Source organism: Orbicella franksi, chromosome 2 (genome assembly GCF_964199315.1).
Source record: "Orbicella franksi chromosome 2, jaOrbFran1.1, whole genome shotgun sequence".
NCBI classification, from domain to species: Eukaryota; Metazoa; Cnidaria; class Anthozoa; order Scleractinia; family Merulinidae; genus Orbicella; species Orbicella franksi.
The window spans coordinates 25,221,963-25,240,531 of record NC_138146.1 but is presented as its reverse complement, the minus strand read 5'-3'; the positions used below and the strand labels follow the sequence as shown (position 1 = coordinate 25,240,531).

At 38.2% G+C, this 18,569-nt stretch overlaps 3 protein-coding genes across 3 annotated transcripts; 2 read left to right on the top strand and 1 right to left on the bottom strand.

The window, feature by feature from the left end:
• The first annotated feature begins 5,398 nt into the window (after window positions 1-5,398).
• Window positions 5,399-6,942, top strand: LOC145472085 (uncharacterized). The gene is made up of 2 exons (XM_081454919.1): window positions 5,399-6,326; window positions 6,806-6,942. Exons 1-2 carry the CDS (start codon window positions 6,041-6,043, stop codon window positions 6,925-6,927), a joined length of 408 nt encoding a protein of 135 aa, XP_081311045.1. The 5' UTR covers window positions 5,399-6,040; the 3' UTR covers window positions 6,928-6,942.
• Window positions 6,943-8,688: 1,746 nt separating this feature from the next.
• LOC145478883 (histamine H2 receptor-like) lies at window positions 8,689-12,921 on the top strand. Its single transcript, XM_081457072.1, has one exon. It carries the CDS (start codon window positions 9,091-9,093, stop codon window positions 10,087-10,089), a length of 999 nt encoding a protein of 332 aa, XP_081313198.1. The 5' UTR covers window positions 8,689-9,090; the 3' UTR covers window positions 10,090-12,921.
• A 2,853-nt stretch (window positions 12,922-15,774) lies between these two features.
• On the bottom strand, window positions 15,775-17,283 carry LOC145478903 (uncharacterized). Its single transcript, XM_081457093.1, has 2 exons — window positions 16,969-17,283; window positions 15,775-16,198 (listed from the first exon to the last, which is right to left on the bottom strand). Exons 1-2 carry the CDS (start codon window positions 17,018-17,020, stop codon window positions 15,951-15,953), a joined length of 300 nt encoding a protein of 99 aa, XP_081313219.1. The 5' UTR covers window positions 17,021-17,283; the 3' UTR covers window positions 15,775-15,950.
• Window positions 17,284-18,569: the final 1,286 nt, after the last annotated feature.

Sequence of the window (18,569 nt, the reverse complement as noted above, 5' to 3'; positions counted from 1 at the left end):
GTAATCTGACTGTTTCATTGGTTTTCCATTGAGGATAATCTGTAACGCTCGCGTGTTTTTAACAGCGTGCTTTGATCCAATCAACATAGCCTCGCATTTCTTATGATTACTGATTAAACCATCCTGATTCCACCAGGTTGCAGTACTTTTTAGATCTTTGTTGACACGTTTTTCTGCTGCACTAACATCTTTTGCGCTGGCGTGGATTTCCGTGTCGTCGGCGTATAGTACTACTTCGCTATCTGTGCAAGCGTCGGTGATACCGTTGATATGGATGTTGAATAAAGTAGGTCCGAGAACCGAACCTTGCGGAACTCCGTGCGTGATTAAACGACGTTCAGACTCGACACTTACGTATGACACGAATTGGTTTCTTTCCTGTAAGTAGCTTTTGAACCATTCAAGTTCGTTTCCAGTCACTCCGCGTTTTGACAGTTTACTGATCAAGATGTTGTGTTCAATTACGTCAAAAGCTTTTCTTAGGTCCAAGAAAGTGCAGACAACTTTTTCACCCTTGTCAATGGCAAATTTCCATGAATCAACGGCTACAAATATCGCTGCACTAATCCGCTAACCAACTGAAGCATGGCTCAGAAGGATCACTTGAACATACCCCTTATTAAAAAGCAACGAATACGTTTCAGCTAATGAGATGCAAATCCATCTTTCAATAATTAATGATGAGTTCTTCAAACAAACAGCTACCAGTTTCACACTTAAGTACAACGACTCTGTAAAAATCAAGTCAAAAATATAATTCGGCCAATTTTTTCATCACCCGAGAACTCTCAGGCAGATCATTAGAGAACTTCCTAAGAGTAAATAAATATGTAACAGTCGATAATTCAGTACAGTAAATCAAACATGAAAACTACTGGTACAATAGTTTTGTGCAATAACTCTTTTCACGGTGAACTTTTCTCATTTGCATTACAATATAATGTATTTCAACATGGATGCGAGGCAATTCCGGGCAGACACTACATAATAACTCTTTTCACGGTTAGTTTTTCTCATTTGCGGTACAATGTAATCCAACGTGGAAGCGAGGCAATCTCGGGCTAAAACTACAAAATAGCGAGAAATAGGCCACGTTCGATCAATATTCTGACATGGCTCCGAGGCTTTCAGGACAAACGTTTTTTGAAATTGAGAGACAAAAGACACTTAAACTAGTGTAGCCAGAGCTATGAAAATACCGCGGAAATTTGGATGTAGTGTGCAATTTGGACTGAAGGATTGCATATTTTAAGGGACAAATATTAAGCGGCTTTATTATATGGCTAGCTCCGTGAGCGGGCAACATGAATCAAATCCTACGCTGTGACTGGCTACCCTAGTGGGCAAGATGGAGCTATCTTGCCCTCCCGAGACTACCCGCCGCGTCCCGCAAGAAAAATTTCCCCGAGAGCCATATAATAAATCCTTTATTGACCAAGTTTGTTCGGTCAAGATGGCTGGATATTGGCCTCGTTCTTCTTTTGCGAGTTTATGGACCTTGACTCTGTCTCGGTCCATAGACACGCAAAAAACGAACTTGGCCAATATCCAGCCATCTTGACCTCACATTTGGTCAATAACCCATATGTATAAAGTTTGAGCGAGCCGCTAGTAACACGGGCGTCGGAAGACGAGAAGAGCGTGACTGTGAACGTGACGCTACTAGTGGGCGCTTGCATGTCACGCTCAAAGTCACCCACTGATTTTCGAGTAAAAGAGAGACTGCTTGCAGTCTACACTAGTGTTTATAATTTGTTGATTTTGGGAGTACTGGACCATCGTAGCAATAGTTATTTTCGAAGTTACGAGTGTATCGCGGGACGGTAGGACTTGTAGGAAAATTTGAACTTCTTTTCAAGTAATATGTGACAACGGGATGGTGAGACTGCAGGAGCAGAAGAATTTTGTCACGCAATCGTGGAGGGATATTGTGAAGATGTTGTTCCTGCAATCCATTAATGCTACTGCTTTTTTTCTCTATGAAGTTGCGTTGTTCATTATTGTTATAAAAAGGTTATTATATGTAAACAGGAATCAGGTTTTTCTGCAAATGTATTGAATTGGAATTGGTACATTTTTTATTGTTCTTGTTAGATATTGTTGACATGCTGAAAATTTGCACTCCACTTATTATCTGGAACTGATAATGCACAAGTGTGGCACCAAAAGAATAGACTGAAAAGCCCGTAAGATTAAAGCTCTCAAAATGCTGATCAGTTTCGTCTGCGGCACTGATTTATACATAAAAACATGTCAAAGTCACCAAGGTGTGAAAAATCCGATGCACAATTCAGCGAGAAGCACATGGCAGCTGCTGCTCAGTGTAAAACGACAAACCAGAAAAGGCACCAAAAAAGTCATCGAATGTTATGCGAATAGGTGCGATCCCTAGGAAAAGTTCTCAAAATGCTTGTTAAATTTGGGTGCGAACACATGAAAGCCTGTCAAAGCCGCCGAAGTGTGAAATTCAGCAAGAAGCACATGGCAGCTCTACAAGTAAACGACGAAGCTACCAGAGAAGCTACTTAAAATACTTATCCAATTTTTGGGAGAATACGTCAAAGCCTGTACGACTGAAATTGTCAAAATGCTAATGAAATATTCAAACGATCCGAACAGCGAAAATTATCCAACATAACGACAGAGGACAATACTATCACAAAAGGCACTTTTAAGCTTACAGTGTAACTTCACGGCGAACTTGACAATGCCGTAATATACATATATGCAAAAGATTAATTCCAATGAAATCGTCATCATGCGCAACAGAGGTTATCACTCACCTGAATGCCGCGGCGTCGAAAACTGCGATGACAATCCAGTCCGTCTCTTTATCGACTTTGGTCAGTCAAAGCTCGACCAATGCGCAGTGCATTCTGGTCCGCTGAAAGGGAGGCTCTACCACAGCGCAGAGCATCATGGTCCGCTGAAAGCGAAGTTCAAACACAGCGCAGAGCATTGTGGTCCGCTGAAAGTGAGGCTAGCAACGAGGACAAAATCTCGATTTCGCCTTCATTTATTTTAAATTCTGACAGGAGCCATAATCGGGGACGGAGACCGTAAGTCTCGGGGTTCGCGCGCACCTATGATATGGGACAATTTTTCTATTTTTAGAACAAATTGCGCCATCCTGACGTCATATATCCGCGCGGATTCACGCACATGTCAGGGGCTCTCGCGTGGATGTTGTCACGTTGCGTGATCAAATGGTGAGAGTTGAGAGATTCTCTTGCGTATTTTTCACAGCGATGGCAGGGAATAAGGCAGGGAATACGAACCAGGGCGCTTATATGTAGTTTTATGCTCTGAGCTAACGGAAAAGGTGGGTTTTTCAGTGTCGAAAACAAGACTTCAATCTCGCTCTGGGAATGAATAATAAGATCTGCTCACGCTAGTTGTAAGCTTACGCGAATGTTTTTGCGTTTATTCTGACTTAACAATATAGCAAAAAAAACTCTCTACTCTGGTATCGAGTTAATTTGTGAGTTTCTCAGACAATGGTTCATCATAACCAAAACCTGTTTTGATGGTTTCTTATTGTTTCTGCTTGTTTGGTGAGTTTGCAAAAGTTTTTGAAAGGAAAGTCTGACGCGTACAATTCGCTCATTTTAGTGCAGCTCGCGCACTTTCACGTCCGAGTCGGTGTTTTCAATTGTCAACAAATCTTGACAAAGATTTCTTTCGTTATCTTTTGTGCTGAGATGCTGTAACAAATTTCACGAACGTGAAAAAGGCTACCAACATCATGAGTGTTTCTTCAACATAAGCATAGTGAAGTTTTACACTGCGAAAATGAAAATAGACAAGGAGTTTGATAACTCGATCAACAAAATCGAAATCGTTATTCCAAGTCGATCAAAGAGAGCGCCATAGTAAATTTGCTGATTATTTCTGCTTTATTCACATATTTTCAGCTTAGCTTTTAATATTCTGTCAAACATTTATCAATCTTAAACATATTTAAAAACTATAGAGTTATTGTGTGAGTTCGATATACGCTTTCACACGAGAGTGCGGCGGAAGTACAATTTGTCATGTTTACTGACTGTACAAAAACACGCATCGGCGGGCTCTCTCATTCATCGACAACAGAGAATTTACTAGATTTTTACACGAATAAAACTGAGCAGTATCTACGGACGTAAAGTTATTGGGCCTTGATGAAACATCAAGCGTTGCTTACAATTCAAGCGAAAATCAAACTAGCAATTATTTTGTTTTACTTTTCGGTCGCGATAGACTGACAAATTCCTCGCAAGCGTATGGCAAGAGGAGCTAGGAAACTATGAAGTCCTGAAGCTCTGCTATATCTAAATATATCCAACTAGTTTTTTGCTGTGTAATGGAAAAGCTGTTAACCTTCGACATATGTGAAATTTAAAGTGGAGTAATGTACAGCTCATGCAAAAGAAGCATCCGTCGGAACACAACTTGGTCAGCGATATATATAAGCTTACAGCGGAACATACCTAAATTCGACACTGTCTTACTTTACTCAAACTGGAGCAGCTTACGACGAAAATACTTAAGCAAAATTCCAACAGACGTAAACGCGTTGAGTTGTGGGCGAAAAACATGAAAAATTTCGGGAATTTCGGACGCCATTTCCCCCGCGCGACATCTGCAAAAATCCTCGCAATATGTACGCGCGTGTGCCGCAGGCGATGGCGCAATTTGTTCTAAAAATAGAATTCTTGTTCCATATCATGGGGACAACCCCAATACTAGAAATGGCGCGCGCTTACGGTCTCCGTCCCCGATTATGGCTCCTGATTCTGATTATGAACTGCTTTTCCACTCCCTACGCTAGCTCCGTAGCAAAAATTTACAATTTTGACCCGAAAGCCTCGGAGCCACGTTAGAATATTGATATATCGAACGTGGCCTATTGCCTCACGTACATTTTAGATATATATAGATTATATTTTATCGTACGGCTGTGTCTTACAAGGACTGGGGACTACGAAATTTACAAATTTGATTGTTTGAAATCGTTTTGACCGCGGTCTAGATTTTCCCACCTGGACCGACATCTAGACTGGTTACATTTTGCAGTGAAAAAGTTGCAAACCAAGATACAAAAATATTGGCTATTTTCTTCTCCATAACTTTTCCGAAGTACCAAAAAGCCTGATTGGAAAAAAAGTACTGAGGACGAGCAAATTCTGGCAGATTTAAGTTCAGCTCATCGCCGTTCGCAGGCAATATCTCAGCTAGTACTAACCAGTTACATTAAAATAATTAAATTTTTCTTGTTTGCCATATAATAAACATCTTATCAACCGAGTTAATTTGTTCTGTATGGGAGAATCTTGACCTTGATCGTGTGTATGTCTGTACTCACGACCTCGGTCAAGATTCTCCCATATATACAGACCTCCTGCTCGGTTAATAAGAGCTAAGTAATAAAAATGAGAAAATGTTACCATGAAAATGGCTATCAAACTGTGCACATTGTTTTTTAATCAGACTTAACAGATGTTGTGGGGTTCTTCCATTCTCAAGAAATTATATTCAAATTGGACAAGTGACAAGGTTTTTTTTTCCGTTGGTGTTAATCTTGAATGAGCCGCTCGCACTCTAGTGTCTATACCACCCTGCCTGGCAAAAGATAAATACTTTCCCAATTTAAATCATTTAAGAACCTGTTTTGATCATGAGGAACGGATCTTTGACTTGTAATGGAAATTTGAACCTCGCCGGTATGAGGCACTGACGTCAGAGAAAAATGAAGAGCACAGGTCAGTTGCAGTATTCCATGCGTTAAATCGGTATTTGAAACCGCAGAACGTTAACAAATAGTCTCCCCTTTTTCGCAAATTGGTAGTCGCAAGTTATTTCAATTACTTATTATAAAGCTATAGTTCAATTGGAATTTGTACTCGCATTGCTTGAGGTTGTTCCTAAAACGCGTTGCCACGGACACCAACGTATCAAGTTATTGCGCAAAGAAAGCTTCAGCAAGAATTAATTTAATTTGATTGTTTTCCTTCTTTCTTTCCGGGCGATATAGGATAATCAGCTGAAAGAATTCCCGTCAATGTCGTCAACTAATAGTGACGACGGTAGAGATGCGTATTGGCACTGGACGCTCATTTCAATAATCGCATTTGTAACAGTTTGTGGCAATGCATTGGTGATCTACTTAATAATTACACGCCCAAGACTCCACGTGACGCCCAATTGGTTCATTCCGTCTTTATCGATTGCCGATATCTCAGTTGAGCTGATTGTAGCGCCATGTTACATCGCCTACACATTTTGGCTTGATACAAACTTCACCATTCTGGTTATGTGTTATAATTTGTTACTATATGCCTCATATAGTAACACAATGACATTTGATCGATACATCGCTATAACAAGACCTCTTCGGTACGTATCTTGACGCAAAATTCGATGGTGTTAAGGCTGATTGCTGTGGCCTGGGGCGTGCGTGTTATAATAACGCTTTTGCCACTGTCTTGGATGTTTCTCACATCAGACGAGCAGCAACAGCGGGCTCAACAAATTTACAAAGGGTTTGTTCTTGTATCATTTGAAATTGTTCCTTGTATCGTCATGCTGTTAATAACTTATATACACTTATTTTCCATTGTAAGAAATCGAAATCGCTACATAAAAGCTTTACAACTGCAAGTGGTAAATCGCTATAATTTAAATAACGTAAGCAGACGAGGCAGAGAACATGAAAAATCAATTGTTCATGTGCTTGTCGTTGTAGTAATCCTGTCCGAAATATTTTGGGTACTATCAGTATATCGGGCATTCTGTGAATATTTTAAACTTTGTCTAATTTCGATAGCACTTGTTCAGATTTCGCGCTTATTTCTCTTCTTGAACTGTGCTGTCAATGTTTTCGTGTACGCCTTTCTTAAGAGCGATATTAGACAGGAAATGAAAAAGTTACTTAGGTTTAATTTGTAATTCGGTATGTTTTGTACTTTGTACACACCTAGAAAACTATGTTATATTATTACATCATAGTTGGCCTACACTGGAGCGACTTCTGTTTAACGATATTTTTGGCGATTTATTTGATTTCAATGGATATTCGCTCAAAATAGCAAAATGTTATGTATGTATATATAATAACCCTGATGAAAAAAAAAACCCTATGATGATTTGTTTCAACTGTTGTAGTCCCCTCTGAAAGTTAACGGAATTTTATATCAGGTACATTAATTTCCCATTTTACATTTAATTACACTGAGGTATTTAAATTAGTTTTTTGATAACATCAAGCGCCCTAGCATGTAAAAATAAACCACCTACCACACCATTAAACATATATTCTAGGGAGGGGGTAAGGTTAATAGAGACTAGCGATATACTATTTGAACACCGAGTGTCACTATTGGAGTGCGAATCCTGCGTCGACTCCCACGGAAGAAAACGACCTTGACTTTCTGCTTAAACAATTTTTCAATTATTTGTTTAGTACAGAAATATCACGAAAGATCATGAAGTATCACTGGCTAGCCCATGTAAAAGTTCAAGCAGGAGAGTGCTACAAATCATTGTCGGCTATCACACTGTACCGTGAAAAAAATCAATATTAACTGGTAGTTATACCTAAAAGGAGCGTTTTCTCATCCTGAAAAAATTCTTTTACCTCTTGCCGTGCAAGATAACTTATACATATTTTAAAACTGACAGTCTGTCCTCATCAATATCCTGAAGCGAACGGATGAGTTTGATTGTATTGGGATATATCCCTCATCATCATGTCGGTCTTTTTTAGACTGTTCTTCCAGGTAAACAATTTAAACGGAAACAACGTGTGTTTGTTTTTTTTTGATCGACCAAGACTACATCCCTCTATCCGTTTTAAGAAACAAAGCTTTCCAGGAGCTTCAGTAAGTGAATACCCAGTCCCTAAGATAAGGAGATCTGCTGATAGTAAACTTTGGCTCAATTTTCAGAAGATCGCGCCGTTCTTGACCAATATTATAACTGCAAATATAATACGGAAAATGATATCTGTAATTAGAAACCAACGTGTTTTTATTTTTTGTCAAACAAGATTACGTGTACACCCCCCTATCCAGACGTTTCAGTACGTGAATGCAGTAAAATTTAACTCAAAGAAAGTTTCTTTTTCTTTCATTATCGGTATTACACATACAAATTGAAATCCTTGATTTGGCTGTAATTAGCGATTTCAAACTAAGAAGCAACGTGGTTGTTTTGTGTGTCTTAACTAAGAATATCCAATGCATTTTGTAAGTAACAGAGACAGCTTTCGAGAAGTTTCAGCAAGTAAATGCAGTAAAATTTGACACAAAGGTTTATTTTTCGTTTTTGATCAACATTGATCATACAAACTGAATATTAATACATCAAGCGAAATCCTTGATTTAGCTGTAATTAGCAATTTCAAACTAAGAAAGATAGTTTTCGCCTTTTTTCGTTTTAATCCTTAATCGCAAGTAACGCAATAAGATATGTTACTTTAGACGCAAAAGCAATCTCTGCACTACGTTTTCAATTCAGTTTATACAAAGTTGACACTTTGTCAGATTGGGAAAACAAAGCCTGGAAAAGAGCAGTCAAGTGTAGATAAGACAAAACGAAATGGTTCAATTTTGATAATTAAAAACGGTTAATACTACTCTTTCGTTTTTTGGATTATATTAATGTTGGTTAGTGAAGACCAGTAAAAAAAATTCTCAACAAAAGCCGGCAAGGACAAGAAAAAAGCAAACTTGAAAATAAAATAAGAAACTTTAATTTTGTTTGCCATATTTCATAAAAGCATTCTAACTCAGGCAGCTGTATTTACTTAAGAAGCAATATTAAGCTTGAGATAAGGTTCCATACGTCAACCATTAATCCTAAAGAAAATGACTACGACCAATCGTAACATTGGAACTCGACCTGCAAGATCTAAAATTATGATTGCTACGTGCTCGTTCTTATAAAGAAAGACGTAGCTTCAAGGTTCTTAGGACGCACAGCTCAAAACTCTACCTTCTTTAGGGTACAATTCGCCACAAGGGCTCGTTTTCCCCTGAAAAATATTCTTCAGTCTAGGAGCATCAGCGCTTAAGACTTTGATTTCTTCGAAGAAGTATTTTGATCATCAACATGGATGGAAACAATCAAACTTTACCTGTTAATGCAACCAACACTTCAATTCTTGAAGGACAAAATGAGGCTCCTACTGGGATCTGGTTTTGGTTCATAATGGGCACGATTGGTGTCGTCGCTTTCTTCGGCAACACTCTGGTCATTTTGTTAATCGCAACTCGTCGAAGACTTCAAACAACTTGTAACAGCTTCATTTTGTCTCTTTCATTCTCTGACTTGTTGACTGCCATCACGACAATTCCAGGATCTTTTGTTTGCGATTTCGGAGTCCAATGCTCGCCAATTTTCTATACCATGTGTAGTTTCTTCATTTGTGCTTCGGTAGGGAATGTTTGCACCATGACAGGAGACCGATTCTGCCGAGTCGTGTATCCGTTACGATATCCTGTGCTAATGTCTCCAAAACGAGTCGTTGTAACTATCGGGATAGGATGGACTTTGCCCATCTTTCTGCAACTCATACCAGAACTTTATATTTTTTTGAGCCCAACCATGCTCAAGTCCAACCAAAATGCTCAAAGCATTTTCAATGTTATACAAATGTTTACATTTGCCATTTTGCCTTGCATAGGACTTTTGCTTGTCTATGCGAAGATATCGCGTATTACTTTGAAGCATTCGAGGCGTCAACGAGTTCAAGTGGAGCAAATTAGTAGAAACTCGCGTATATCGCAACAAATGGCCAAACAGGTGACTCGAAAGTCTTTTTCCGTTCTTGTTCTTGGTGTGGTAATATTTTTCTTCGTTCTTTGCTGGTCTTTCTCGATCTACAGGGGAATTTGTAATAGCTTCTCACTATGTAAAGTGCAACATTCCTTGGTCTTGGTTTCGAGGATTTTTTTGGTTGCCAATACTGCAGCTGACCCAGTTGTGTACGCGATTCTGAAGCAAGACATCAGAAGGGAGGTGGTTCGCACGTTCTCGACAAGAAACCGCATACGAGGACGAGATCTGGGTTTAACGGAGACTCGGATTGCCGGCCAGTCCTACATGTAGCAGTTATAGTTCCGTCTCGCAAAACTAAGACTACATGAGTAAACGGCAATACCTCAGACCTCTGAAGTTGCAGTTCCTGTAGCGGACTAGCTGTGTTTTAGAATATTTTAAAGTATTCGTCATTGCTAATTGCATTAAGTTGATATTAGAGAAAGGTGTATATATTTCTAGAAGAATTGCTGCTTATTTAATTCTTTTTAAATAACCTGCTTTAATATTCTAAGAGGGAAGGACAAGGTGGTGAGCTCTTGATTAGCAATAGAAATACAAATTGAGTGATCGTATCTTTCACTTTGCGCCTAATGTCGGTAACTGACGAACAACATAAAGCTTTATCTACACTTTACGTCCGTTTCTGTCAAAAAAAAAAAAAACTACTTGAGCCTTATTGTTGACATTAGTGGCCAATGGGCAAAAAAAGAGCCAGAAAAAAAGCAGGAAAGCTCACGACAAGAATAAACAATATTAAAAAAAATAAGCACACGCTGCATAATTGATAAAGATAAAATAATTCAGTAGTCTCCTCAGAGAATACACGCTGTCTTACAAATATTATTTTTCACAGTTATTCTGGTTTTCGATTAAGGTATGTGAGGAAACGTTTTGCTTATTTTCTGGCAGTTTTTAAGCTTCCAAGTAGGATGGCTGAGAAAAAGTGTCGAAGTGGAAATTCACCAAATGTAAATTAGTGCATTTTCCTAGTAATATAAAATAGGGACCTTTCGTCATGTTTGGTTAAAACCAGATGACTTTTCCATGGAACCCAGATTGAGACAAGTATATTTACCCAAATTTACCTTTCTTTTAACATCTGTTTATCGTGAAAGCCATTCTGACGGAAGACAGAAAATAACAGTAAATTATAACTCTGCTTTGTAACGACAAGTAAGGACTTTGTGACAAGGCGTTTTGCAGATAGTTGAAATGATTCAAAAGCATGCGTCGACCTGACTTCGTTAAAAATCATTTATCACAATCCTTACTTGGACTTTGAATAGGTTACTATATTACCTACTTGAGAAACACATAACCCAAAGACATATTTATTTATTCAACTTCGCCTAACTTTTAAAAATATATCTCAACGTACTTATTTGGTGTTCTAAGATGATCTGTAACTCATTCTTTCTAAAATAGTTTGGATACAATGTAAATTGTCAGACGATGGCTAGGTAATTGTCCCGCGTAAAAGGGCACGAGCATAAATTTGCTTCTAACGTGGTCATGATCTGATAGTAGAATTTAGACGAATGATTAAAAAGGCAAAGAGAACGAGAGTTACAATTTCGCTCTCTCAAAAAGATGAAAGAAGATTATATTCCACTGCTAGTTTTCAAATGTCAGTATAGCCAAGAGGTTGGTTGTTAAGTTTGCTTTATCTCCAATAAAAGGAACTGTGCAGAACCTTGATCTGTAAACTATTTTATTTCATGTGGCATATATCCTGAAAAAGTTTTTTGTTTGTTTGGGGTTTTTTTGTGATAAAACGAAAAAAAGATCCGATCATTGCGTTTTGAAGCATCACTGGTCCAAGGGAAGGTCGAGGGCGACTGGATCAATGTTTTATTTTCAGAGCTGGCTGGGCACCGGATTCTACGGATCAATGCCGGATTTTCTCTAAAATAAATGAACTAGGGTTTCACTCCTATTTTTGACATCTTATATCTATTTTAGACAATGGGCAATAAGGGGAATTTTATTTCAGAGCTACACAGTCAAAGCATGATTTAGTAACTTTGACCAGAGAACTATAGTAAGATAGGTACAAACGGAACAGAGCTAAAAAATCCATCCATTACAGCATCACATCCACACTCTCACGGCCACAGTCCGTCACACCCTCTTTTGAGCGGGCATAACTGCGTGAGTTTAATCTGTAAAAAAATCCAAAAATCGTTCAATGCAAGTATCGTACACATAGATTTATGGGCATCGAAACAAATTTCGTACTTCAGTTCTTACATCCCTTTTTAACAGGGTACACACAACTGGGTTAAGAGCAGAGATTGTGTAGATAAAAAGTAATGACAAATGGTCTATAACAATTTCGTCTACAGGACATTCAAAATAATGTCGGCATAGTGATTTATAGATATCAAACGTCCAGCAGATGACAAACAGAATAACGACAGCCCCAATGACTTTTACGGATCTCTCTTGCATTCGCAGTCTCGAGTTAGGAATTATCCTGGCCTTGCGAGCTTGGTTAAATCTCAACTGAGCAAGCTGCGCCGCCGTGTTGGTCTTCGCAGTTTTCGAGCGGTATGCAGTTTTTGCATGTGCATAAACAACAAAATAACTGGTGGTAGAAACTCAAAGAGGATTAGCATAGCTATAGCTGCCGTGTGGATCTTCTTGGCTTGGTCTTGAACTTCAGTGGAGACCTGACCATGCCAGAAAAAAGGCAAACATGCGAGCATTGCAGGGAAAACCCAAGAACTGGCCAAGTGCATGCACAATCCCAAAGTATCAATCAAACGTCATCATGCAGGTATTGGCGATAAAAATAACAAGAAATGTATTAAAGGCAGAGTAAAACACTGCGTTGTTACAAGAAATTCCTTTCTGTTGGCAGATGAAAGATAATGAAGAAAGAAGGAGTCCAACAAAAAAATTCGCCACGGATAACGACAACACAAACCAGTTACAAGTGATTTGGAGATTTCGTCTCTCTAAGATAAGGAAAATAACAAGGCCATTGCCAGGCACTGTTAGCAGTATCCAATACCAAGCAGGCTGCTCCGCAGGGCTATCACTCCAGTGTTTTTCAGTTAAATTTGTCAGATTGCTAGCGAAATCAACTGCCATTCCTTTGATTGTACCAGAAACTCATCAAAGCTACCTTCAAAATGAAAGCAAAATAAAAAACTGAAGATTTGCAGTGAGGGATTTCAGTTGTAAGCTTTATATTATCATTGACATTCATTCATATTAGCTGTACCACGAGTTTCAGTCGATTCAGACAAACAGTGGTCATGTGTATACAAGATGAAAGAACGGTCACTTAAGAAAATGACCAAAACCCGCCCTAATGCTCATCACTCCGACCGGGTTCAGCAGGGGCCAAATGATATCGATGATCGTTACACGTGTACATGTTAAGAAAAGTAAATCGAAAAGAAACAGTTACGCACCTTACGTAATTGAGTTTACAGAGAGTAACTTTTGGGATTCAAGTTTTATTTTAAATAGAAAGTGAATCACCGCAGGCTACCGACTGCAAAAAAAAAAAGACTGATACACGTAAACTAACAGCATGAAGACAAAACAAAACTGCATGAAAACAAAACAAATCTGCTTAAATTAAATCTCCGAAACTGCCCAGTAGATTTTTTGATATTATCAAGCCATGTTATGGAGCGAGCTAAAACGTAATTAATGTTTCCTTTTGTTATACCGATGTTTGTTAACTTGCGGCATGGGAAGAGAGCGAGAAACCGCCAATAACTATTTACACAAGAAAGCGGCTTTTCAAAGACGTTTTTGTGATGGTAATAATCATAGGAACTGAAGAAATAACATTTTACTAGAATTAAACGCAAAAAATTAAGATTGAAATCAAATAATAATTGCGGTTGGAAGAGGTAGTGTTAATCCCACTTAGAAACATGAAATATTCTACAAGACTTAAAAATCGTCAAATATTGTTTGTTTTTTCATCGATCAAGACGTGAATATAATGTAAATGATTCACCATCTTAGTGTTATAAGGTTTATCCTTTCTTTCCTTTTCATTAATTCAGCGCTGAATTCAGTAAAGTTATACCTGTAAGAGTGCGTCGGCTGTCGCTTTTTTTTCTTTTTTTTTTGATTTAGGTAAAACGGATTGTCGGAACGTAATGTTTCAACAATATGAATATTATTGGTTATATCCCTAACGAATCACAGGGTTCGTTGCTATGTGAGAGTAATCATTTCAAATAGGTTTTTTTCCAAAGCACATGTGACATTATCTGTTTTCTCTTCACTATTTTTCTTCCTCTATTGCGTGTTATAGTTTGTTCCGCTCCGGCTTTAGTCTCGAATTTAAATTTGTCGTTTACGTGTTGTAGAAACTTATAAGTTACAAGCATCAAAATTTAAAGTGTCCAGTCAATGTTTCTAGGGATTTTTCAAGAGAGAGTTTTGAATTTTTTTTCTCTTGTTTAAATCTCTACGACGTATTAAGCCAAAGCTTCAAGACGGTAATTAGTGCAAAATTCCAAGCGTCCTGTTGCGAAATTACTAAAATAATCTTAAATTACCGGAAAAACCCCTGCACAATCATATATTTGTGAAGTAAATATGAGGGGCAGATATCTTTTTTAATCAGCTGGTTTATTTAGATAATCTATTTACTTTTCTTATGATTGTTTACAGAATGGAGCGCAGGTTTAAGCTAGGTAATAATGCTACTAACTAATCAATGTTATTTACTTATAAAATTTGTGTTTTAGGATCAGAGCACATCATTTTATAACTCAGGATGACCGATTTTTGATGCCATACTTCAAGAAGCACGTACCACACGTCACGAATGGCCTTATTCCGGCTTTATTCTATCTTTTTCGGTGGCCGATTGCTTTTTTTAAAAAAATTAAACGAATTAATTCATTAATGCTCTAAGTATTGCTCTTAGCAACGACGATACAGTGTATTGATGGATATAAATAACTTTTCCTTTTTCCGTTGTTTTCTTTTTTGGCTCACACAACTTGTCTCGTTTGATGTAGATCCCTGGTGGCTATATCGCAAAATGTTTGAATATCACTTTTAGCTATATTATGTAAATGTTCATATCTCCTTTTATTATGTTTCATATCTTTCAATATTCAAACACCTTTTTGGAACGAATGCTCATAGAAAAAAATGATCATTAAGACGGACTAAAATGAAAATGTATCTTTCATAATCCATGATAATATTAGTAATAATAGCAAAACATAATGACGTGAAATATAACTCTTGTTGCAGGTAAAAGAACTGAGCGTTTGGTTATCAATCCATTTTGCTATTAATGAAGAGAACTCCTAGTTCCTATGTCTGGTACATCGATAAAGCTTACTGAAGGTTACAGCACGTATCCCAGGATCAGGTTACCCGTGCGGTAGTGTCAAGCACGTAAACCTTCCTGGTGCTTTGTGTGCTTTTCTTTGAATATTTCAGTTGATTGAACCTTATTTAGGCAAATAACACGAGATGGTTCAATTACAGCTCCATGTGATTGGCTTGTTCCAGACTCTCTAACGCGAGAGCGAGAAAAGACGAGTTGGCCTGGAGAGAGTATATACGAACGTAGTGCATTCATTTTTGTACTTACAACGTCGCAAGTTTGTCTCGCTTTTAACAAACAAGAATTTCACCTTCTAAGTACATGTGTGATTAAAAATTGGGTTAAATGTAGTGATTGTGGGCCGCGAAGGGTTGTTTCCAATATGTTGCATTTCCCCTGGCTTGCAAACTCAAACCGATTTCAGCCTGTTGTTTCATGCGTACTTCACGCGCTTTACAAAGATTTTTAGCTCTGATGTAATCTGCGATCAGGCTGTTTGTTGTTGTTGTTGTTGTTGTTTTGGTTAGCTCTGATGCCATATAATTTTGAATCGAAGGCGATGAAGAAGATCTCAGCGACAGCAAAAATCAATATAAGTAAGAGTCGCATTGATTTTACATCTTTAACATTATAATCATCACCATCATCATCGTCATCATCTATTTTGCAATATGATTTGCCACAAAACACTGCTAGATACAAGAGAAAGACAAGATACCCCAAAATCGCTGAAATCGGATTAAACACAATATATCTTACTCTAAGAACTGTTCAGTTTTATTGATTAATTAAACGCTTCTTGCTTTTAATGCACTAACGAGCTGTTTCTTCAAATCTCTCCTCCATTGCAAAGATCACTATTACAGCAGTTGTATTCGCAATCTTCCTTATCTTTGCAGAATTGGCTGCACACCGACTCCTCACTACAGGTTCTTCGATGATACTTCGGCTTTCCTTTGGGCTTCTCTTCCATTGTTACGCATCGCCATCCGGGCTCACAATAACGTACTTCCTGATGATTGGTGCACTGAGACCAAGAGGCAGATTCGGGGCATTCATAGCACGACAGGCACTCGCCTAGGAGATGGAACAGTATTCTAGAATGGCACTACAGAAGAACTTTGACAAATCATGATAATATGACCAAATTCAATCGTTTGAAAATCCACGATAGACGTTTTAATGGGTGAACTGATGGTCGGTAGTATAGGCTTGGAATTTCGTTTACCAAATAAAGCTTACATTGGCCCACTAAACCAAGATCGACGAAGTCATCATCATGATCATTTATTTGGCTTGCAAACGTATGTGCAGCTTGGCCAAATCAGTATTACTTCATTTAAAATTCAATCAGCTTTTTCTTAAAGCTGAAAGCTTGCTGTACTGGGAGAGTGTACTACATTTTACCACTTTGGTAAAGCAGACAAGTATGGAGGCAATTGATCATGTAAAAACTGGATATGGCACCCGAGTTGTGAACAGTTTGCGGTGTGGCAAATTACAATAACAAAAGCAGAAATGTATCACAAAGTTTCTCAAATTAATAATTTCACGACTGAATATTAGCCCGACACCTCTTGGAGAAGGATGATATTTGGCATGACTTAGAGGAAAAAAAACTCGGCCTGATGAGTCAGAAATTGGCACTACCATGTCGTAACAACATTTTCATTTCTCTAGCTATAATTTTCTGTATGTTTTAGGGTTTCGACTTTGCGATATCTTTTAGCTTCTTTTTATTTCACAGTGGTAAAATATATTTCAAATGTCTACATTTTTACCACGTAAAAAGAAAATGAATGAATACTTAGACACCCTTGTAAGCCTGAATAATCGAGATCACTCACCGTATTGCAGCATCAATGATGCGAGACAAAACAAGGTGATGAACCCCTTCATGGTAATTATAGTCTTCCCTGTTCTTGTTATCTTTACTCCAGTTGATTCAAAGTGAAGGTTTTATTATTAACAGTGAACTTTTTAATTTCGTCAATAAGCACTAAAGACTGGTTAAATCGTCCTTAAGTTGACAAAAGCTGCACTCGAAGACTTGCTAATGCAATCTGATTGTCTCAATGTCCCCTGACTCTTTATTGTGTGTATCTTTGGCAAGAAGAACCTATTCAATATATTTCGTTGAAAGGATATGTTTAAACAAGGTTAATTTCACTCCTCAGCTGCCCAAACAAAATTAAGAGATGGGCCATGACTTGAGCAGAAAAAGATCTTTGACTTGTTTTTCTTTGGATGCTTTGACTACGATTCGTACGAAAACTATGTCCAATCTTTGTTCTTCAGTATCACAGTTGCTGTCTTGCGATCAAAGGCCATCGTTTATATCATCTTTTACGATACAAAACTAATTAATGACCATTAATTAAAATAACGCTGAATTTTTAATGACTATTTTATTAGATGAATGACATATTATAAATTAATTAATCATTTCATAAAAAGATTTAAATTGTGTTGTCAGTTGCATCGATAGCTTTGTGATATTACGAACAGTACCCCAGGTTATCCTCCGACATTTCTTTTCTCTAGTTTAAATCGCTGACGAATAAAATTACGCCATTGTGATTGGCATACTGGGGGGCAATTTATCGTTAATTTTTAATTTGCACTACATTGCAAATTAACAAGCGCGCGTTCGTAATTTTCTCAGTCATATGATTGCGGAGCTCCGGCGGTCCGAAGGGCCCCGAAGGGCCGCCAAGTGGAGCACCATAACTATGGGAACAGAACCACGAGCAGGCATAGAAATAGAAACCCATGCAACTCTTTTTTCATGGTCAACCTGGCTAGCGGCATGGATCGCGGACGCGTGCGCCCAACGTCGACGACGACCTCGCACAACATTGCGGCCATCCAGCTAATACCAAGTCATGCAGTCTTGGTTTACAGCATATGTCTTTGATATTGGACATCCATTTTATGATCAACTGACACCTGTCAAAGCAACCTATCCGCTGACCAGTACCAGGTGACCATATCGCGGGCCCAGGTTAAGAGCTCGTCAAGGTCATGTGCTTTTTTGAAAATGACCCCTGACCAAGTACTGGCTTTCGACAGGATCGCGGGCTCGTGTCAGGTTTATTTGTTGCAATTAGGGCGACGACCAGGGCCAGGTTGTTCGGAAAATGGTTAACGCTAACCCAGGATTAAAAGTTGATCGATGTATAACTTTTTCTTGCATACAAATGTTTTCACTGCTTTTTGGTCATGGGCTGCGTTTTAGTTTGAGATCATTCAAACTCAAAACAGAAGGCCAAACAATATAAACAGAAAACCTCACAAAAACTCAACAACCTTGCAAAACTCAAATCAAAATTCTCGCTTATCCTGTGTTGCCTTAATCAGGCTTAAAACAACCCGGCCCAGGAGCTCTGCTTTTAGGCTTGGCTAAATCTATTTAGTATAATTTCCAGTAGTCAATATAAATATTGAA

Excerpts from the sequence above, each read along its gene's own strand:
- LOC145478883 (XM_081457072.1), top strand. The coding sequence starts at position 9,091 with ATGGATGGAAACAATCAAACTTTACCTGTTAATGCAACCAACACTTCA.
- LOC145472085 (XM_081454919.1), top strand. The coding sequence starts at position 6,041 with ATGTCGTCAACTAATAGTGACGACGGTAGAGATGCGTATTGGCACTGG. Across the intron at positions 6,327-6,805 it reads GTTACTATATGCCTCATATA|CACTTGTTCAGATTTCGCGC; the intron begins GTAACACAATGA and ends TAATTTCGATAG.
- LOC145478903 (XM_081457093.1), bottom strand. The coding sequence starts at position 17,020 with ATGAAGGGGTTCATCACCTTGTTTTGTCTCGCATCATTGATGCTGCAA. Across the intron at positions 16,199-16,968 it reads ATCATTGATGCTGCAATACG|GCGAGTGCCTGTCGTGCTAT; the intron begins GTGAGTGATCTC and ends TCCATCTCCTAG.